Source organism: Arthroderma uncinatum (assembly GCF_011692745.1).
Source record: "Arthroderma uncinatum strain CBS 119779 chromosome Unknown scaffold3, whole genome shotgun sequence".
In the NCBI taxonomy this organism is placed as follows: Eukaryota; Fungi; Ascomycota; class Eurotiomycetes; order Onygenales; family Arthrodermataceae; genus Arthroderma; species Arthroderma uncinatum.
In genome coordinates, this window is record NW_022983865.1 from 950581 (window position 1) to 972207 (window position 21627).

General features: G+C 47.2%; 9 protein-coding genes across 9 annotated transcripts; 4 read left to right on the plus strand and 5 right to left on the minus strand.

Annotated features, from left to right (window-relative positions):
* Nucleotides 1-886: 886 nt before the first annotated feature.
* Nucleotides 887-1570, minus strand: GIQ15_04086 (putative VrtF; the record flags this gene model as incomplete). Its single annotated transcript, XM_033551503.1, has 1 exon — nucleotides 887-1570. The coding sequence occupies one exon, from the start codon at nucleotides 1568-1570 to the stop codon at nucleotides 887-889; it is 684 nt and encodes a 227-aa protein (XP_033405233.1).
* Nucleotides 1571-2077: 507 nt separating this feature from the next.
* Nucleotides 2078-3143, plus strand: GIQ15_04087 (metallo-beta-lactamase domain protein; the record flags this gene model as incomplete). Its single annotated transcript, XM_033551504.1, has 2 exons — nucleotides 2078-2287; nucleotides 2358-3143. 2 exons carry the CDS (start codon nucleotides 2078-2080, stop codon nucleotides 3141-3143), a joined length of 996 nt encoding a protein of 331 aa, XP_033405234.1.
* A 1276-nt stretch (nucleotides 3144-4419) lies between these two features.
* On the plus strand, nucleotides 4420-7252 carry GIQ15_04088 (uncharacterized protein; the record flags this gene model as incomplete). Its single annotated transcript, XM_033551505.1, has 3 exons — nucleotides 4420-4455; nucleotides 4547-6187; nucleotides 6242-7252. The coding sequence occupies 3 exons, from the start codon at nucleotides 4420-4422 to the stop codon at nucleotides 7250-7252; spliced, it is 2688 nt and encodes an 895-aa protein (XP_033405235.1).
* Nucleotides 7253-8465: 1213 nt separating this feature from the next.
* GIQ15_04089 (4-hydroxyphenylpyruvate dioxygenase) lies at nucleotides 8466-9816 on the minus strand (the record flags this gene model as incomplete). Its single annotated transcript, XM_033551506.1, has 3 exons — nucleotides 8466-8850; nucleotides 8924-9088; nucleotides 9158-9816. 3 exons carry the CDS (start codon nucleotides 9814-9816, stop codon nucleotides 8466-8468), a joined length of 1209 nt encoding a protein of 402 aa, XP_033405236.1.
* A 982-nt stretch (nucleotides 9817-10798) lies between these two features.
* GIQ15_04090 (uncharacterized protein) lies at nucleotides 10799-11341 on the minus strand (the record flags this gene model as incomplete). The annotated part of the gene is made up of 1 exon (XM_033551507.1): nucleotides 10799-11341. One exon carries the CDS (start codon nucleotides 11339-11341, stop codon nucleotides 10799-10801), a length of 543 nt encoding a protein of 180 aa, XP_033405237.1.
* A 1478-nt stretch (nucleotides 11342-12819) lies between these two features.
* GIQ15_04091 (uncharacterized protein) lies at nucleotides 12820-13416 on the minus strand (the record flags this gene model as incomplete). Its single annotated transcript, XM_033551508.1, has 1 exon — nucleotides 12820-13416. The coding sequence occupies one exon, from the start codon at nucleotides 13414-13416 to the stop codon at nucleotides 12820-12822; it is 597 nt and encodes a 198-aa protein (XP_033405238.1).
* A 777-nt stretch (nucleotides 13417-14193) lies between these two features.
* Nucleotides 14194-15551, plus strand: GIQ15_04092 (keratinolytic protein; the record flags this gene model as incomplete). Its single annotated transcript, XM_033551509.1, has 4 exons — nucleotides 14194-14354; nucleotides 14545-14767; nucleotides 14849-15233; nucleotides 15310-15551. The coding sequence occupies 4 exons, from the start codon at nucleotides 14194-14196 to the stop codon at nucleotides 15549-15551; spliced, it is 1011 nt and encodes a 336-aa protein (XP_033405239.1).
* Nucleotides 15552-15880: 329 nt separating this feature from the next.
* On the minus strand, nucleotides 15881-18319 carry GIQ15_04093 (uncharacterized protein; the record flags this gene model as incomplete). The annotated part of the gene is made up of 8 exons (XM_033551510.1): nucleotides 15881-16589; nucleotides 16646-17056; nucleotides 17116-17450; nucleotides 17584-17624; nucleotides 17682-17835; nucleotides 17895-17975; nucleotides 18030-18152; nucleotides 18236-18319. The coding sequence occupies 8 exons, from the start codon at nucleotides 18317-18319 to the stop codon at nucleotides 15881-15883; spliced, it is 1938 nt and encodes a 645-aa protein (XP_033405240.1).
* Nucleotides 18320-19121: 802 nt separating this feature from the next.
* GIQ15_04094 (iron-sulfur assembly protein) lies at nucleotides 19122-21525 on the plus strand (the record flags this gene model as incomplete). The annotated part of the gene is made up of 3 exons (XM_033551511.1): nucleotides 19122-19845; nucleotides 19902-19933; nucleotides 20350-21525. The coding sequence occupies 3 exons, from the start codon at nucleotides 19122-19124 to the stop codon at nucleotides 21523-21525; spliced, it is 1932 nt and encodes a 643-aa protein (XP_033405241.1).
* Nucleotides 21526-21627: the final 102 nt, after the last annotated feature.

Here is a 21627-nt window from a genome sequence, read left to right on the forward strand (position 1 = left end):
ATGTCGGACTTGGCCCATATTCTCATCAGTATTGCAGCAGTAAAGAGTATGTTGCGGCTGGACTACTCTCACCTTCTTAAATTCAGTTTGATAGCCATATATGAGCTCCACGGCTTGTGGATCTGAGCAGCTAACCATCTTTGGTCCAATGCGAATAATAGAGGAGTTGTATTTCTTGTGCAACGAAGGGAGGTCCTCCTTGAATCTCCATTGCCAGACTTTGTATAGGCGCCAAAGATCCGAGAATTTTGCTGCAAATGGACCTGGGATGCTGACAAGGCTGGGCTGGAGGAAATTCCGTAGGAAGTGCAACAAAAGGAGAGCAATAATGCCATATAAAATGGTGAAGGCCGTCGTTGCTGGAGACTGCGGCAAGGCGAGCGAGAGACGCTGCCAGTGTAGCTCTAAGTTGTGAGTAAGCATTCTTTCCCTTTGTACCTCATATAGATAGTATGTGTGAGGGGCTTTTCGAAACACAACAATGTGGGTAAATATATTTGAACCAGCTCAGGGGAAGCTCAACTAGTATACACTCCGTATGGAAACGTCAAATTGCTTGCACCGAACTCCTACATCGGCTCGGGGCTTACGGGTTTTAACCACATCTCCTGAATTAGAGTCCGAAGAAATATTACAAATTGGTTAGAACGCATATACTACTACTGATAACTCAAGGTTACTTCAACATCGGAGAAACATAGTGAATCAAGGTCTTAAATCATGATTGCATTGATATAACGTCCTTTTCCCACTATACGGGAAATTTAGGCTCCTTTATATACTTCCTCCAACCACCACGCCAAGATGGGCGTCTCCTTGCTTTTTTTTCAGCCGCAGCTACCGGTGTCAACGGCTCAGAGCTAGACTCGCGAGATACCTGAATTCATCACAGCTTGGGCTTGGCCGCCCTAAACATGAAGACAGATCCAACCACCCACGTCTGGACGTCTTCAAAATTTTGCCTCAAAGCATGCTCAAAGTCGTAGGCGTTATCTTCCAAGTTATGGAAGATCCCAGCTTTTAGAACACAGCGCCGCACATACGCTGCGAAGCGGTTATCCTTTCGAACGCCCTTTCCCAACACGTTGGCTCCATGGATGACACCGTCGGCAGTCATGTTGTCCTTGATGTGTGAAAAGATGTTGCACTTCTGCTGTACAGTTGCAGGGATGCAGTGGAGCAAGTAGTACATGGAGATTGAGTCGAACTTGTCTTGGACAGGAAGCGGCTTCAAGATATCAGCTAGTATTCCTCTCGCATCGGGCCTACCCGACCGTTTCAGGCCGACATCGAGTGCTGGCCGTTCAAGGTCGAGAAGAGTCAGCTTCGTAGATGGTGATATGCCTCCTTTTCGAAGATAATAACCAGTCCCGCTGCCAATGTCGAGGTGGTTTTTGCCAACGTTGGAGCGAAACTGCGGGAGGAGATATTTGGTCGTGCTGCATCCCCAAGCCCAGGTGCTGACGATTCCGAGAACCCAGATCTCATAGATGAGAAGATCCCATGATTTGTAAACCACTTCATGCGATTGTTCCTCTGCGGCTGAGGTTGTTGATATCGACTTCGTCATGGTTGCTTTTATCTAAGATAAATGCTGAAAGAGTATAAATGGAGGCGGTTGGATTTTGCAAAGATGGCACTTCGTACAGTATTGAAACGCTTCTCTGCTTAGGTTAGGCGAGATGAGCTAACTCTGTCACATTTATGTCGGAGTAGCTTTGATTCATGGATGGAAGGGCTTATCGCATCGTAACCCCATTTATTTCGGGCTTTGCACTCTAATGGGCAGCAGGTGTTCAACAGCTTCCCCAAAAAAGTCTACCACTCCCTCACACGATGGAGGTGGTGCCGTTAAAAGGAGCATAAAATCCGGCTTAAATCCCGAGAGAGAGCTGAAAGCTCGGCCTACCATTCAGAGCCTAGTGCATTCACAAAAACTTGCGAAAACACTCCCAAGTATCCCCATTCAGCCTCTTTTAGCTGTGACTTGCATAGCCGGGGTGACTTTCTTAACCTCAGATCAGAAGCCAGAGTATGATCTCAACAGACACAGCTTCAGAGTATCCTCCACTTCAAGATGGCAATGCGAATTCCCTTTGACGAATCTTTCTGGCAAGAGTACCTTGCTGGCCAGGAAGCTCAGCTGCCTCCCCTGGCCGACATTGAAGATGTCAGTGATCGCGTCATGCGTGTCCTAGGAGGAAACCCGGGGGTGATGCAGTTACAAGGCACAAATACCTATCTAGTCGGGACTGGCACATCGAGGATCCTAATAGATACCGGTGAGGTATGGCTGAAATTTTTTGTTTTATTGGTTCATTAGATTTTGAGACGGAGAGCTGATATCCCAATTCCAGGGTCTGCCATGCTGGATCGAGAGAATTGTTAAAATCCTCGAAGAGCGCGAACTCGATCTCGCGTATATTTTGCTCACCCATTGGCACGGAGACCATACGGGCGGCGTACCTAATCTCATAGCCCACAAGCCCGTGTTGGCGTCGCGGGTATACAAAAATCAACCTGACCGGAACCAAAATCCCATCGTGGACGGTCAGATATTCCAAGTTGAAGGGGCCACTATCCGCGCTATCTTCACGCCAGGACATGCGGTCGACCATATGAGTTTCCTCTTGGAGGAAGAGGCCGCACTGTTTACGGGCGATAATGTGCTAGGGCATGGGTATTCGGTAGTGCAGGATCTCTCTGTGTACATGGATAGCCTCGCCCGCATGGAAAAGCTGGGATGTGCTGCTGGATATCCTGCCCATGGCGCAAAAATTCATGATCTGCCGACGAAGATGCGAGAATATATCAACCACAACGAGTTCCGCGTTGAACAGGTGTTCACGACATTGTCATGGAATAATAGGGATATTAAAAACACGAAAAAGGCAGGAAGGGTTGGTATGACATTACCAGAGATTGTAAGATCCATCTACGGTGATATACCCGTGGACCTTGTCGAGAATGCCATCATACCCTTTCTATCTCAGGTCCTGTGGAAGCTTGCTGAGGACCGGAAAGTCGGATTTGAACCAGGGGAGCCGAAAAAGAGACGTTGGTTTGGGTTGTTGGATACGTCTGTCTCCGTTGGACAGACCGGCAACCTAAAACAAGACCACACATCACAAGCGTATGTGTAGCTATCACTGTCATATTGTAGCAATTTCAGAAGACTATAATCTTCTATGAAGGTCTCACAATGAGTAGGCCGTTCTATCGTAAATAGAACCCTCAGCCTACCAGATGGACAAGCTTCTAAGGACTTGGAGTAAAACACCAAGACGCGATAGATTCCTCGTATTCTGTGAAGAAGGGGTTCAACGGCTGCTGGAGCGTCACAATCAAGAAAAGTATCTGGCCCCGTCGTGGTAGGACCTTGCCGTATAATCGCAGGGGTTAGACAGCCGCTTGCTATGGTCTGAGCTGCCGACCAGGACAGTTATTCATCGTATACTCCGTACTCCGTATATGCTGATATATTTTCACCACGAACAGCCAAAAGGTTTCCTCTACCAGTCCTTCCAAATAAGAATGACATCTAACTTATCGAGTACCTGGTAGGCTTCCCCTATTCCTCATCCTCGCTGCCGTGAATACTCCATATACCGCTATAAATCTCAGGCTGATCTTGTCTCACACCCAACGATCTGGTTGACGGGAAATGAATTCCAGGCGGGATTCCCCGTGGGGAGCAACCCAGTCGTCTTCACTATTCACCAGGGTCGTAGCCGTCCATGGCCTACAGGGGCAGGGCTTGAAGGTATTTATGGGAGACTCGACAGCGATGCCGTTGTCCTCCCCCCACGCGACTGAATGCCAGATGTGACTGGTGCATTTTATTAGGCAATATATTCATGCCATCGAGGATCAATAAGCATCGCCGGAATAAATTGAGTTGACTGGTGAAACACGTTTGAAGATGCAGTGGCTGCAGCCAAGGTTTCGGCCGGGCTGGAGGATCCAACCAGCTGCCCCCGACTGGGATGGATCATAAAATAACTTGTCCGTCTCAGTGCGTAATCGTCACAAAGTAACCCTCGAGCAAGACATTCACGGTCAGGAGAAGCAGAAGCGGGAGAATAGGAGACGAACAGAGAAAAACATCGGACGTTGCAACTTTTGAAACGTGACTTCGAGATAGGTCATCCGTCTTCCCGTTTAGGCAACATCACAGGTTCAACAAGCCAGACGCCGTTGACAGCGAACTTTGCCCTGCTCCACGCTCGCTCAACGACAACCTTGCCCTATATCGACTCCGATTTCCCTCCACCGAAGTGTAACGTTACGTGTTATTCACAACCTGGTAGAAGCTGGTTTCAAGTCGGACTGTGGCCCCCAAAGCACGCTGCGATTCCTCCGGTCCGCCGCAATTCGACATCTTCAGCTGGAGGCTCCATATGACGATACTTGACAACTATGGTTGCAAGTCCGGAGAATACTGACTATGAAGCGGTACGCCGTCTCCTCTGCTCTCCTCAATGCTGCCACTGGTCTTTTTTCTGCTGCCTGGGTGCGGAATACTTATTAACTGTTCAATTATCAGGACACCTTCGAAGACGCACGAGACACAGCACAAGACAGCGATAACCCGGGTGCCTACAAGGCCACTCGGTCCTTGACAGACCGACGGCCCTCTCACGACTCTGCCAGGGCTCCCACTACCCCCATAGCCACCGAGACACCGATCGAGCCGTTGGAACCGTTGGAATCTCCAAGAGGCGAGAATGGGCCTGGCTCTGTCGTAACCTCGCCCGTCTCACAGGTGGAGGAAGACACGCCTAGGAAACAGAAACTACCAAAGTCACCGCTGCTAACGACCCATCGTTTATCCTCATCCTCCCTAGACGACGTCAATCTCTCTAATTCGAAGGAAGACGACAACACCAGCACTGGGTCTCCATTGTCTCCCGACCTGTACCCAGGGAGCCCTCCACCGCTATCAGCTAGAAACTCACCGCCTCAGCAAACCCGTTTACAGGGTCTTTCAGCTTCTCTTCCGTCTGTCCCGTGGGGTGCACCGCCTGTAAACAAAAATCTACCTCCAGCACCCCCGATTTCTGCCGCCCCACAGTCGTCAAGGAAACTTACGAGTCCCTTCTCCTGGCTGTCTAGGGGGAATACGAAGGATAACAAGAACACAGCCACCACGAATGGAAACCGAAGAAACACAGGAGCTTCGGTGTCTACAGTCATGAGCAACTCTGAGCATCTAGGCCGACTTCAAGAGGGTAGTGATGGAGAGACTGGAAGCCTGGACTCTAGGGGCCAGATACGCAACAGTTTAAAGAATCAGTTCAAACTACTGAGATTGCAGGATGAAGGTACGCCTCCGGGAACCGATGACCAGGCCAGCGTTACATCTGGCGAAGGAAAAGGGTCTCGTTCGTCTGTTGGTAGCCCAGGTCTTGATCCCGGTGAAGCTGCCACCTTTGCGGCCCCGTTACCGTCTCCAACGGCAACATCTCCACTTCCATCGACCATAAACCCCGAATTACCACCTGGGACTGTGTCCGGATTTTCAACCTCTGCTACAGATGCCTCGGTGCCCGTTGATTGGGAGCTCTGGCAGCAGGTTGTGAACAATGGTCCAGATGCCTTGGCTGGAGAGAACTCGGAGAAATTAAACGCAGCTATAAAGAGGGGCATACCCCAAACGATCCGTGGTGTTATTTGGCAGGTACTTGCCGATAGTAGGAATCCCGAATTGGAACACGTATACCGGGAGCTTTGTTTGCGTGGCACAGACAAGGACCCAGGTCGAAGTCTCGGCTCGCCTTCCACGGTATCCATTAACGGCCATTCGGCAGGAAGCCCGAAGGAGAGAGAATCTATTGCATCTTCCCGATCCTCAATCCGCTCCGACAATTCTACACAAGCTACAAGCTCTGTCCATGGAACAGCCCCCGGATCTGTCACCGAAAAGGATACCGAAGCAATAGCCAAGGCAAAAGCTGCTCTGGAGGCTGAACGTAAAAGACGGTCAAAGGAAGATGCAGCTGCGCTACAAAAGCTGGAAAAGCAAATTCGTCGAGATCTTGGCTCTCGGACCAGTTATTCAAAATATTTCATGTCGCAACGCAACCAAGAAGGCTTGTTCAATATTTGCAAAGCCTATGCTCTTTATGACTCGGGTGTTGGTTATGCTCAGGGCATGAACTTCATTGCCATGCCCCTATTGTTTAATGTGAGTAAACCTCTTACTCTTGTAACAAACCATGACCAAAGCTAACCCTCTCAGATGGACGACGGAGAAGCATTTACCCTTATGGTAAAACTCATGAACAAATACGGAATGCGAAACATGTTTATTCAGGACATGCCCGGTCTTCATCTACATCTCTACCAATTCGAACGCTTGTTGGAAGATCTACAGCCGGCTCTTGCTTGCCATCTCCACCGACGAGGTGTTTCCCCAGGGCTATATGCCACACAGTGGTTCCTTACTCTTTTTGCCTACCGCTTCCCATTACAGCTTGTGCTTCGTATATACGATTTAATATTCGAGGAAGGCCTTGAGAGTACAATCTTGCGATTTGCTGTCGCCATTATGCAACGAAATGCTGAAACACTGCTTACAATGAATGATATGACAGCATTGACCAATTTCGTAAAAGAAAAGGTCTTCGATGTATACATTGATCAACAGCCAACTCCCAGCTCGATCCTTGAATCCGGATTCTTCGGCAGTTCCGGAGCAAATGACAAGGAAATTTACCGTGCCGACATAATGGTTGAAGATGCTTGTGCCATCAACCTTACACCAGAAATGTTGAAGACTTACACCGCAGAATGGGAACAGAAAACTCGGACAGAAAAAGAGCTAGCAGATGAACTAGAAAACTATAGACATACAGTCTCAAGTCAAGCTGCTCGCATACGGTCACTGGAAGAACACGCCGAAAAGTCAGACAAAGAACATGTTCAGATAGCGTCCGAACTAGTTCGTATCAAAGTCGAGAACGAAGAACTCAAGGACCTGAATGAAAGTATGAAGGTCGAGGTGATAGAGCTTAAATCGGTTGTAGATAAACAGCCCGCGGAACTCGAAGAGAAGCTCAGGACCGAAATGGATCGCATAATGCAGCGGAACATCGAGGTGCAAAACGAGAACCGATCAATGGAGGAGCAAATGGCTGAGATGGAGAAGGACTTGGTCGAAACTAAAATGAAATGGGCAGAGGTTCGTTATTTTCCATCTTCGCAGCCATCCACGTCATATCCCTTCGCGATACCCGACCCAGAATCCTAACGGTGTTACCTTGATTATATTTACTAACAAGTGATATAGCTATCGGAGAACCATGAGTCCCTAAAACAGAAACTAGTCGATTTACGCAAAGCGTTGGACCAATAGAGCTCGGCACACAGTTCTACTGGATACTCCTTTTAATGTTGGATCCAGAAAACCCGCCGTCGTCACACTGCATCAACCTACCACGATGATTTCACCGACCCTCTCACGAGGTCAGTTGTGTAGGTATACCTATCTTTCCTCCACGTCACTGGAAACACGGCCCAGCTTATTTTTTACCCTATTTCACCATTTGGTTTTCCCCAGGGCATATTTACTTCATATGTATTGTTTTTTAACTTTGTATGTATATGGGTTGGGTTGCCCTTAGCGTGTCTGTTCCACAACTTTTGCATGACATAAAGAATTATTCACGACTTCCCTATCTTATGTCAACCCTATGTTACCGGTTGGCCAGTCAGGATTGATGGGTACCTGGACTATTTTTATTGGGTCCTTGCGGCTAAACTATCCTTCCTTTTGATTGGTCTTACGCTTTAATGAAGATTTCTTGGGGCATCTTCAAGTGCCACTGTCATGATTTCTATTTATTACGCTTTAAGGGTTTAGAATTAACTAGAATTATACTCTGCTTCCAAATAAAAGAAAAAAACAACGACATTCCTGAATTATCATTGATTCTGCTGCATCATTGGTTTTGTAACACCTTAGTGCGCCTAGTTAACAACAAGGGTTCCGGGTCATTATTGACAGGGCGTATACGCAGCATCAGGGAAGCGAGCAACAAGGTGGTGTACGGAAGACCGTTTACGTCGTTACTCCGTACTCTGGGCCCTATATTGCATATGATAACCTGTCAATATGCAACTCCCAAAACGAGTGCATTGCCGATCCAGAGTAAGAATCCACACTATAGCACAGCCAGCGCGGCCAGCGCGACGAAAACATGCCCCCAACGGGTGCCTGAAACACAGTTAAAACATTATTATGCTGGATGTCTATTTTCATAATACCCCGAACGCCGAATCATGCGCCTAGCCCAGTCTAATCTAATCCTCCAGCATGTAACCAGTCCCAAAAGCAATCCATACCTGAATAACGGACGAACTCTCGCTCAAAAAGGCATTTCAAGAGTGCTAGCATAACAAGAATCACAAGTGCATTTACTGTGTTCGTAGAATTGTCGTCGAGGCCCTGAGAGAAAAAATAATCAAAGATTCCCTCGTAGGGCTTGCTCCCGCTCAAACGCTTCGAACAATGCCTTGAAATTTCCAGCCCCGAACCCATCAAAGTTGTTGCGTTGGATAACCTCAATGAAAACAGTAGGTCTGTCGACAACATGTTTTGCGAATATTTGAAGCAGGTAGCCGCGATCATCAAAGTCGACCAAAATATTTTGTTTCCTCAACGCCTCGATGTCCTCGTTGAGAGCCATCCCGGCTTTCGCTAGGCGATCATGCAAGGTATCATAGTACCTGTTTGGGACAGAGATGAACTTGACCCCTCGTTCGCGAAGGGTGGCAATCGCTTCTAGAATATCATTTGTTAAGAACGCAATGTGTTGCACGCCAGCGCCGTTGTAGTAATCGACAAACCTAAAGAAAACCAGTTAGATTTCAGTAATGTGTGAAACGAGGAAAGGCGCGTGTCGTTGGGGGTGGGACTAACTCTTCTATCTGAGATCTCTTTAATCCAATTGCGGGTTCGTTAAGTGGCATTTTGATGACTTCATTGGGCGATGCCACGACAGCTGAACGCATGGCGGAGTATTCGGAACACATCGTCTTGTCATCTACACTCCAATAGCGATGGAAATCAAGGCAGTCCTCATAGCTATTCCACCCTGAGTTAGCTTCCAAGACATTATTAAGGGGGTGTAAGGATGAGGAATGCGGTACTCACAACCTGACTGCAGGATCCAGCCCATTCCAAGGCTGATTCCCAACACAATGATCAATGTTCATGAACTGAACCGGGGGAAGAAAGCGCTCGATTGGATCATTTTCAAAAACAGGCTCGAATCCAGGCATAAAATAACCCTTGTAGAGTTCCCGATTAACCAGAGTATGAGTTGTGTCTCCATACGAGCCAATTGTGCATATCTGTATCACCCCCTCCAAATCATCCTTGGTGATAGTTGGTTCCTGTACAGCCTGGGCTCCGGCAGCAATAGCCTTGTTAAAAATGGGTCTGACATCTGCATTGACACGGAACGCCACATCCTTGACTCCGTCTCCATGTTTGGCAAGGTGATCCTGTATTTCTTGGAGTTGCTGTTTTTCCCTCTTCGACGTTTTATGATCCAGCTTGTCGCAGGGCGCAGAAATAATGGGGGAAATGAAGACAAAGACCACGTCTCCGTTTTTTATAACATGGCCTGCAATGTGCGGGGAACCAGTTTCTGGTCCTTTGTAGGCAATGTGTTTGAACCCCCAACGTGTGATATAATATGATGAAGCCTGCTTAGCATTGCCAACATACCAGCAGATATGGTCAAACCCCAGGTATTCGGGGCCGAGATGGCTTGGAACGATGTCCTCCTGAGCAATGGAAAATCCCATGGTAAGGATATTCGGATGTCCCCTGAGACGACTGAGTTGATAAGAATGGGAGAGTTGCGAAGAGGGAGAACAATGGGGGGAGAAAAAAATCTGAGTATACAAAGGACACAGAGCTAGATATAATATATATGGAGAAAAATTGCCACCTCCCTGCCTTAAACAAATGCCAAGAGCAACGGTGCACATCCGTGACGATCAACTTTTATGGTAGATGCATGGATGGTAAATACCGCTTTGGAAGTCAGGTCTGGATTGGCTTGGGGTCGTATTTCGTCACCAGCAGGTCTAAAAGCAAACTAAAATAAGTGTATTGATATGATTGGGACAGGGATCATTAGCTGCAGCAGGGGTCGCGATATCTATTAGTTTCATGATTTTGTCGTCCCAAACGAAGTACATTAAAGAGCCAGGCTAATCATCATTGCTTTCCCCTGCAAGGTAGAGGACCACTTTCCTCTTAGTTGGTAAGATTAACGGCACAGTTCGATCATATCATAGGAAAAGGCAGCCAATTGTGAATCTCCTATATCCGACGGAGAGGAACCGAGTCATTGCAGTGGCCAACTTTAACTAGGGTTCGCGTCTCGGGTTGACCCTAGTGGTCAATAACTACTATCTTCGGGCCCGTAGACGGGAGCCCTCGCCGGTCTGTCTGGTCCCCCTCCCAAAACACGCGGCTGTGACAGGGCCGACCCGACGAGTCCGTTCGGGAAATGTCTGACCGTTGATTGCCGTGGCATGTAGCCATCCACGTCGAAGTATAAGTTAGGATTCGACCGGTTATGCCACATGGAAGAACGCTAGAGTGCCGTTCTGGAATTCGGAATACCTAGCACATCCATTTTAAATCGGTCGGGGATATGGAAGTAATTTTACTCGCAAGGGTGCCACGGCGTGGGTCAAGGCACCAAATATTAGGTCAGGATATTCGAACAAAGGAAATTCTGTGTAGATGGTGGATGGATGCTGAGCAGGCCGGAACTCAATAGTCCTCGTTAGTGATAGGCTCCGGGCGCGAGGAGAACAATATTTTATATCTGATAATCTCCACAATCTCTAATTGATCTGTAGGTGTAGGTGTGGATGCAGATGGGAGATCTTTGTTCTTCCCCACGTCCTGTGCGACATTTCTGGTGCCCTGAGGATCGTGTTTTCGCCGTTGAATAACTGCAAAAGGCTTTGAGAGCTTTTTTACCTCGCCTGTTAGTCGCTGATGCTGACCGACGGTTAAATATACTCGCTTCATCCAACTTTGATCAGACGGTTCGGCTGATGGGTTGTAGTCTGCGAAAATGATGCGTCCAATCTGTGTTTCAGTCTTGGGTGTGGGCTGAGAAATTTCGGACGTGTCCTGCTCAAGAACCTCGCGGTTGTCGTTGGCTGGAAGATTGATGGTTCCTTGAAGCTCTAGGATGGCCAGCCCAGAGGGCGTCTGGAGGAGTTGAGGAAGTGGATTGGTTGATATCTCTGTAGAGTAGCCATTGCGGCCTGTAGAAACCGATACATGGAGCGGAATTGTCGGCATGGCGCTTGAAATACTACCAACCTGCTCTGCTACATGTAAATGGAAGAATCGTCAAGGTATACGGCGTATTTGATGTCTTTTTTGTGGCCCCAAGAAGGTTGAAAACTACACGGTCATGTGACCTGGATTCTCAGTCAATGTATAAAATTATACAAAGCATCGCAGTTTAAAGGAAGCAATACCATGCACTTTCATAAGCCGTATATATCTTGCTATGCTATAGGGGCCTCATAATGAGATAGGTCCCAGTAGAAATATCCTTTTGCGCCCATCTCTAGTTATGCAAACAATAGCATAGAAGAAAGTATATGTAACATTTGAAAGGGGCCTTAAGATAGTGGAAGAATGCCTTCACAGCCACCTTGAGATTAACACATTTAATGCAGGTAAGGCGGAAATTTCCTGAAGCAGTGAAGTTAAAATGAATTCCCTAACACCTCGTAAAACAAACCTGTTTTTTTATCTGTGCCTTTTCCACAGTTATCTATTAGCGAGGAAAGTCATGAACTAGGAGAAGCAGTCAGTCTATCGGCCAAATCAAGCATGAGTTCCTAGGGTCGGAAGCAGGCGGCGATCTGATATTGTTAGCGTCAACTGGAGAAGGAGTCTACTGAATGGGATATCAGATATCGCGTTACCGCATGCATTTTTAAGGGACGAGGTAAGGCTCATTGCAAAGGAATGCCCAGCACAAGCTAAATTTATATTGAAAGTAATAGCCAGCATAGTCCTCTATTAATCAGGATCACTAGTCCTGTATCAACTATCACCCCAGACAGACAAGGCGTGAAGACAACAGCTCTACATATGAGGCGACATGTCCCATACCACATCAAAGACGTGGGTCTCTGAGGAGACCAAGGAGTTCGAAAAATGGACAAGGATCCGTGATTCAATGATATATATTGCGCCGAAATCTCCATTCGTACCAAGGACATTTAAGGGATGGTTATCGCACAAGGTATCAAGAAGGGAGGAGGATAGACACAGGATAGTCCAGAAACTCGTCACCAAACAGGGCAAGCTGAACAAGACGGGGGTGAAAGTGGACAGAGCATTCAGAGGGAAGAAGTTGGACGACCAACTAGGTCTGGTTCTAGCGGCAGAGACGATCTGGAGGCCGCCATCGAATTCAAGGAACGGTCGCCCGGATGCACCGTGGCCCTCTCATGATGAGTATAAGCACGAGGGAGACGACAGAAGCAGGTCGGGGTACTCAAGGTTCCCTCCGTTGCCCAGGGAGCCAGCAAATGAGACGGTGAATTGGAAGCAGCGGAAGCCATTGGAGCAATATCCATTTGACGAGGTCGGGAAACTTTTTGCCAAGTGCTGCAATGGTGATGCTGAGATAAGTGCTGGAAGTGCCATTGATTTTATCGGTAGATCGTTCGTTCGCGACTTAGATTTTGGAAACACTTTGTAAAGTAGAGGCGAGTATTCCAAATTTGGCTAGAAGAATCTATTACCTAGTTGCGTTATCATTGCGCAACATTGTTACAGTTTTCTTCCAGGCGTTTCAACCCCATGATAATATCATCCCTGAGTGTGTTTTCTACCCCCGGTGGAGTGTTCAGCTTTCCATAACGGAGGTCACTCAGTTCTCCCACCGCGGCAGTAATCTGACTAGCAAGCTCCGAGGTTTCAGCATCGGCTGACTTGATACTAGATTCCATAGCCGCACAAGCACGCTCCATATCCACTAAGAGGGTGTCCAGGGAATGGTGATCCTCAGGTCTTGTTATTAGCAAGTCCTTATTGCCAAAAAGCTGGATATCCATATCGGCTTCGACTTTATCACCACGGCTCATCCCGGTCACGCCTGAGTTTAACTGGGCATTCTTCAACTCCTCCTTCTGTTTCTCTCCACTCTTGATCTCTGCCTGGATATTTTCCCGGACCAGATCTATATCTTGCGCACGGAGGTATTGTAGATCGCGGTACAATGTCCTGATTTGTGGATGAGACTGTAGCTGCTTAGGAAACAGCTTTGTAAATTGTTCAAGAGATATAGCGGTAGGTAATGGCGAAGGAGACAACAGAAAGTTCATGAGAATAGACTCCTCTGACGGCGCCATGATGCGAAGAAATTAGCACCTTTCTTCAAAGAAAGGAATGATCTAAGAAAATTCTGTATGTCTCAACCCTCCTTTGATGCCTAAACGAGTGTCTGCCCCTGTCCTCCCCCTCGGCGTGGGCATTTATTGATTTATTTCTCGATATAGCCTTGAGACGAAGGTTGAAAGTCACGAAATTCTACTTTGTCGCGTCGCGATTAACACGTGATCTACATTACAACTCCAAACGATTGTTACACTGCAAAATTTGCAAAGTTACGATATAATATCAAGGCCTTAACAAATTATGTAATTTTCGCTGATTTCGCCCTTTTGGCAACATCGTGAAAGGGGCGTAAGGAGAGCATATATCCTAGACTAGACACCTGTATTCTCATTCTCTGGGGTGTGGCTGTGAAGTATTCTTCATTATAGGTAAATATCCCTTTTTTCGTCTGTTTGTTTGACAAGTCTTGCTTAATTTGGAAGCTAACGGTTTTTCAGCACTCTCACCCGGGCATTCAAAGGCCACAAACGCTTGAAAGAAAGGCCGTGATCGTGTCGAGTTAATTCCCATTTCTCACTTTGAAATCATTTTCACATGAGAAACTTGGACTCAGGTTTATAATCATCAAGTTGCTCTCTCGTTTGAGGCGCGACTTCTTGAGTGCTTTGCCAGCATCCGCCTCGTTATTTTTACAGCAACGGACCTCCTCAGGTCCAGCCGGCGCATAGCATTATATAATTTCCCAGTCTTCCGCATTTTAGGGTGTGATTGATCTTGAATCCCTCACAGAGATGCCTCTCAATCATCCAGTATACCATAAAGATGAGACGGTGCTCTGTTTTCATCATGATATCCTCTATGAAGCAAAGATAATAGCTCTGAGGCTGAGCGACCCCGAGGATCGGAAAAGCCCTTATGAATATCGAGTTCATTACAAGGGTTGGAAACACACGTATGTCAAATTTCATTTATTTTATTCCTTCTATTCATTCAAGCTGTATGAGAGTAGCGGTGAGGTCTTGATATGCTAGGTTCCACCCTCTAGCTGTATTTGTCGAGACAGAGTTATCTTATTCTGTCTTGGTTGTCTTTCAGTGTTAAGAGAAACGAGTTGCAATGTAGCCACTGACCATATGTCGTAGATGGGATGATTGGGTATTCCAAGACCGCCTTCGAAAGGCCACAGAGGACAACAAAGAGCTCGCTGCTACCCTACGACGTGAAGCAGAGGCTGCCTCTCGCAAGAAATCCAAAAAGAAGAAGCCCGCAGCATCAGACCTAGGTTCTACCCTTGGAAGTGATGATAGACAATCATCTATTCCGGCTAGGGGCACGAAGAGAGGAAGGGACACTGAGATTGAAAAGGTAAGGGCATCTTATGACATACTCGCAACTAAGACTTGAACCCCTTTCATACAGTTCTTCGATGCTAAGATGTGCCTTTAGGAGGATGAATTCAATTCACGACCATCTATTCGCATAGTCATCCCTGATAATCTCAAGGCTCTCCTTGTAGATGATTGGGAATTCGTCACAAAAAATAACCAGCTTGTCCCTCTCCCAGCAAAAGCACCTGTTTCGACAATACTCGATCAATACTTTGAGGAGGAAAAGCCTAAAAGGGCTAGTCCTTCAGAAGTAGATGTATTGGAGGAAGTAGTGGCCGGAATCAGGGAGTACTTTGAGAAATCACTTTCGAAGATTTTACTCTACCAGTTCGAGAGGCAGCAGTACAAGATCATAAGTAATAAATGGGAATCTGGCGCAGAAGGATATGTTGACAAGGGACCCTGTGAAGTCTATGGTGCCGAGCACCTTGCACGTCTATTTGGTAATGCATCTCATTTAACCATATACCACTCTTATCTTATAAGGCTTGCTAATACCTTCTTGTCGTTACAATCCAGCATCCCTTCCTGAACTTATTGCGCAAACTGGTCTTAGCCAGCAAGCTACACAAAGGCTGCGTGAGGAATTATCTAAATTCTCCATGTGGCTCAGTAAGCATTCTGAACGTTTCTTTTCCGCTAAATACAACGCCCCTAGCAAGGAGTACATTGACACGGCGAAGGGTGTGAATAGTCAAGATGCACCCGGCACTGCAACAGCTCGTCTCTTTGAAATGGACAAAGCCGATAAATCTGACTAGATTGGTTGGCTGTGATGGTGTTTATCACTTGGAATTTATTAGTCCTGTTTGCTTTGTTTTTGTGGTCAGCCTGTATTCGTTGTTACATATATGTTTTAGTTTGTCATGAGGTTTCTTTATCCAGGTGCAGTGGGTTTTGCAATTGTATTTGCTATAGGCTCCATTGGTAATAATCATTCAATATGCAGTGTATTCTTTCTATCTTTGCCACTTGACAGAACTAGGAAGATCAAAGAAAACAATCTACTCTCTAGGAAAAGATAATATTAAAACAAAGGGCAGCTCAACATAAAGGCGTAGCATTAATTTCATATGGACATGTGGACGAATTACACACTTGGTTTGTGTTTAGTCTCTATTGAAACCTGTCCCTGTTCTGGCTGTGATACTAAAACAGTCACATCCTCCACTGCAGCCCTAGCGATGCGCTTCAATTGCGGTTTCCAATCTGCATCTCGCCACTTTTCCCAATTTGTTAAATCATCATTTGCTCTAATACTAAGCGTTGAGTAGCCCTCCTTGATGATCTGATGGACTTCCCTTGGACTCAGCCTTTTCTTCCTTGCTGTTGGAGCAGGGGATGTAGCGCCTGATTCACCGTTCTTGCTACTAGGACGAGATGCATCCGGGGTATCTGAAACAAATAGAAGGGAGTGGAAGTGTGTTGAAACGCTGATGAGAGCGTTGATTGAAATGGTTGAATTAGCAGAGTGAGATGGTGCAGTTGATAGGTGTTTGTATACGTCGCGGAAACGGGTTAGGGTAGAGTCTGCTTCGACAACCTTGTAGAAAAGGTCGTCGTAGGATGAAGGGTCGGGAAGAAAAGTGTCACCTGCGGATATGCAAAATGTGATGAGATCAATTAGGTCGGACGTGAGGGTTTTGATTTGCGGGCTATGTACGAGGTCGGCGGAGTAAGTGGTTAGGAAGCGTGTGAGGGTGAGTAGGCTTCGCCAAAGTTCGGACCAGTGGTATGAGAAGCGGACTTTATTAGATGAAGCATATGTAAGAAGGCGAAAGAGAGTAGTTATTGTGTGGCTGTGTAGTTGAAATTAGTTCATGGAAGAGTGTGTGGGCATGGGAGCGAATCTTACCTGTACAGGTACGTATCAAGGCTTCGACGAAGGTTATGGTTAATGGTATCAACCAAGATGTCGAATATGACAGTTGCAAGAACCCTTTCCCCATTCACTAGAGGGAGATGCGGAGCGCGTTGACGACACAGCCTCACCCTGGAACTATTTTCATCACTGCATATTTGCTTGCAGATGACAGGATCTTCAACCAGGTTTCGAAGCGAGAAGAGATTGGCCTCCGCATACAGCGCAACTCGAGTTGAACGATAAGCATGTTGGAGAAGATATGAGGTCAACGAGAGGAAACTTGCGAAAGGCGCCTCCTCGGATCGTTTCTCAGGGCTGGTTGTCACTAATGTATGGCCGAAGAGCTTGTTCGCATTCACAAAATCGTATACGGCTAACAAGATTGCTGCTTCAGGCGACGGACTAGAGATGGTATTAGAAATTTGGAGCTCGCGAACATTCTATAGGCTGTGAGAGCTTACAGTGACTTAAACCGCTCCTTCATCTCTTCCGCAGTTAGAGGTTGACTTTGGGGCTTCCCTCCGCTAGAGAAGAAGCCAAAGCTAAAGAAGGATAGAGTAGTGCTCCAATTCCAGCCTTCAGGAAGGTCATCTTGCACGGCAATATACGAATTCCTGAGTGAGGCACACGCCGCACCGGCTCCTCTGACAACTTTCTGTATTTTGATTTCGTTTACGAAATCATTCAGTCGTAGCTGATAAGGGTTTTGAAAATCAAATTTATTGTAGTTGGCAAGAAGGCCAAGTAACAAGAAGGGCTTCAATACTTGCGTATGGGTATCAGAATCGTGAATGAACTTGGAATCCGTTAGCTACGCCTGCCAAAATGACGAATATTAAGCAAGAGGGGGATCAAACCTTCATCAGAGAAGGGAATAGATCTCTATGAATAAAATAAGACATAAGACCAGTTTTATAGGCTCCGCTGACCATCGCTGTGGTGGCGTCAATCGCCTTCAGCCGTACTTCCACTGGCGAAATGTCAGTAACAATGTTCCTCTTGGATATACAAATATCCAGGCGCTTACGGTTGCTTCCATTTCGTATGATGCCATCCAAGACAGATACAAACTCGGAGCAGACATGATCAACCTCGTCGAGGCCGGCTAGAATTGCAATAATATCTGAGCTCGGGTTGGTGTACTTTTTTGCCAACGCACTCGCCAGGAATGCCGTCAAGGTCTGAAGAAAGCTGTCAACAATCATAGTTACAGGGTATTATGGGTATCTCTGGTTCTAACCTCCAAGGCATGCGCACTTGCTATCGGGTTATCAGAAGTTGCTTCCCGTATTGCACGAGCAAAGAGTTGTTGGGTTTGGGACTAGATATGTAAGTATCACTGAACATGCATCAAACAGAAAGGCCAAACTCTTACTTGAAGGTGTAGCATGTCATTATGGTTAATCGAGGCTATGGCCTTTGATAGATGAGCCCTATCTGGCTGAAGTAGGAAGAACTCTCGCCAGAACCCTTCCGTGGGATGCGCATACTCGGGGTTCTAAAACACACATAAGCATATTACGATAATAATAGAGAATGGGGTATCTGAACAAGGATGTATATAAAATGGCGTTGACGTACAAAAAGGAGAGACTCATAGAGCTTCACTATCTTAGGCTGGAAGGTTTCGGGCCGGGTCTGCTGAGTTAGAGGAGAGGATTCCATGGTGCTCTTATATCCGATATGCGTTCGATGGCATCGCTGTCAAGGGCTAATGTGTAGAATCAGGAGTCGAGTTCACTACATCACAATTCCCTTATTGATAGCAGCTTCGTAAGACGGTGGACTCGAGCTGAGAACGCCTGATGCTATGTGTCTTTGTCCACCTTACTCATCAACTAGCCACATGGCACTAGCATGGGCGACCAATCGACGATGCCAACGTTGAACCAACAGCTGGAGGAAAGCTAGAGAAAGCAAGCTGCTAACTCGTAGTTCTGGACGCTGTCTGGACAGCAGATTCAAGATGTACGTACGGAGCCAGGGGTGGCTGTAAGGGCTGATCGCAACAGGTGGTTATATCTCATGACTACATCTCAGCATTATCTACTCCGTACATCCACCGTGATCAGCCAACCGTCTACTCCGTACCAACATATATCTACAACTCAGCTACTCTACTCTATACAAGATATATATATATATATATAGTAAATTACCCCTGGATATCGGGCAAAAGTGGCATGATCATGATGCTGAGTCAGCAGGCGCAGAGTTGATAATTGAAGGCCTCTGATTGGTCATAACTCGAGTCCCGTGACCTAGTCCGAGTTTTTGCTGCCAAAAGCGCAAGAAGAAAGCCTTATTAATAAGAAGAACTCGGGATGGAAGCACGATAACAAAGTCCAATCTTCACTTTCTGATACACTGCTTTAGACCGAGCCTTGCAGCATTCATCTCTTGTCCTTAGACGCTTATACATACACCGGTTCATGTTCCTCTAGCCGTTCGCCCTTTATTAATAGCCATGTCGCTGTGTCAAGCATCTGTAAAGCCAGTGACATCATCAGTGCTCCGGCTACTGCTCAGGTCCGGACAACGACAGCAATGCGCTCAGAATATCCGGACTTTCTCCTCCTTTTACCCAGCGCACTCGTCCTCGAAGCGTGAACTTCAGACTGCCACCGCATACCGACCCTACTCACTCCCCGAGTCCGTCGTTCCCCCACCACGGAATGCGGGCACTCCAGACACTTCCATCTCAAACGCCATTCCAGGCTTAAACACTACTCCATCATACCCGCCGCCAGAGAGGACAGGGACAGGCATATCGAAGGAGGAAGGGAAGGCTTCCGTGTCGTCGTATGGATTGCCGGAAATTGAAGCCCAGAAGTCGAAACCCGTATCCCCAGCCGCAGAACCACAGACGAAAGCAAAGCCGCGCAAGAGCAAGCTACGAGCAAGGAAAGCTGCCGTAACGCTGACACCGACCGCGCTATCCAAACTGCGGGACCTGGTCTCCCAGCCAGACCCGAGGATGATCAGGATAGGCGTGAAGAACAGAGGCTGTTCGGGGCTGTCTTATAACCTGGAATACGTCGAGAAGCCAGCTGCGTTCGATGAAGTCATTGAACAGGACGGTGTAAAGGTCTTGATAGACTCCAAGGCCCTTTTCAGCATAATTGGCAGCGAGATGGACTGGCACGAGGACCCGCTGAGCAGCCGCTTTGTTTTCAACAACCCAAATATCAGTAAGTTCTTTTCTGTCCTTTTATATAGGGATAGAACGATGCTAACCTACTCATAGAGGATGAATGCGGTTGTGGTGAATCATTCATGGTATAATGGTGACAACGTCCGATTGTCATAAAATTCTACTTCTTGCTCTCACATTTACAGCGTTGGGTTGGCGTTTGGAGAATAGGAAGATCTATCAATGACCTGGGTTGGGCTGACTCTCCTATCTCACATCATTCTTCTATACATTTCTAGATGCTTGCCATACTATACTAGCATTTTATACCCAATTCTTATTCAATAAAACAATAACCTGTCCTCAAATCAGTTAGTGTAGCATCCAGCTTGAAGTAAAAAGTTGCAGCATTTCCAACATCAATCCAGTCAGCTCGAAGACTCCCCTTCTACTCTCGACTGCTGCCTTTACCACGGTATAAACGTAGTATAAGTGTGAAAGTGCTAACAAATAGCCACACGTGACATATCTTGGATGGCGTAACTGACACGCTGAGCTACAGCTTGAAATACCGATATCTTGCACAGCTCCAGAGATGGAGGACTTCAACCGGCTACCTCTAGAGCTAGAGCTACTTCTCACCATCCGATTCTCCGCATCCATACCCGATATATTTCTCGAAATCCCCGACCCGACAAGCACCACCGCCGCGGGGCTCAAACGGCTGGTTCGCGATAGACTTCCGCCGAATCTCACATCGCGTCGACTACGTCTTATTCATGCCGGAAAGTCCCTAGATGATTCCACATCACTAGCAACACAGATAAAAGTCGGGAGGAATAATCGCCTGCGCCCTCAGCATGGGAACAGCTATCGAGCGCCTTCGCCGGGTTCGCCGTCCGAATCAGGCTCCCGAGTGTCTTCTCCCTTTCTGAAAGGTGGATATGCGACGCCTTCATCATCAACACCATCTCAGGCTCCATTAGAGTCGTCGGGGAAGGGGAAAGAGCCGGCTCGAGACCAGGCGGAGCCGAGGGTATATATACATTGTTCGATTGGGGATATCACTCTTACACCCGCAGAGCTTGATGCAGAAGCTCGCGCTGCTCGGTCTAGCCATGATACATCGATATCAGGTACGGCAGGTCATGACTCTTGGGGTTCAGCTGGTCTGAACGGGTCCGCGGGATCAAGCCGTTTACCGCATGGAGCAGATGGCAGAAATACATCAGCTCTAAATAATACAGGTGCTGGCGCCGGTAATGACTCCGGTACAACTCCAGCGCCTGCACCACAGGGATTTGATAGGCTATTATCTGCTGGGTTTACGCCGTCCGAGGTATCCTCTCTTCGTTCACAGTTTCTCGCCCTGCTGTCCCTCTCGCATACCCCAGACACGCTACCGTCTGGTTCGGACCTACGAAGATTAGAGGATAGATGGATGGACGAGGGTTCATCGGATAGCGGCATCGGTGGCCTGGCTGGTAACGGCGATGACTCGAATATTTTTGGAGACATAAACACGGATAATAATGGTGGCAGCGGCCCATTTGGATCAGGCACCTCGCGCGCACTAGATGATATGCTATGGGGCTCTGTTATGGGGTTCTTTTGGCCTGTTGGCTGTGCACTATGGCTTCTGAGAGAGGAAGGGGTATGGAGCTGGAGGAAAGGGCTGGCCGTTTTCGTAGGGGTTGTGGTGAACTTTGGATTCGGAGCTGTCAGGATGCTGAGTTGAGGGTACATATGTCCCTCCCTTCACACCCGTACTGTATTATTATATTATGATGAGGCCTCACACAGGCCGTAACGCCTTGTTTATGCGGTTTTTGTAAATGGA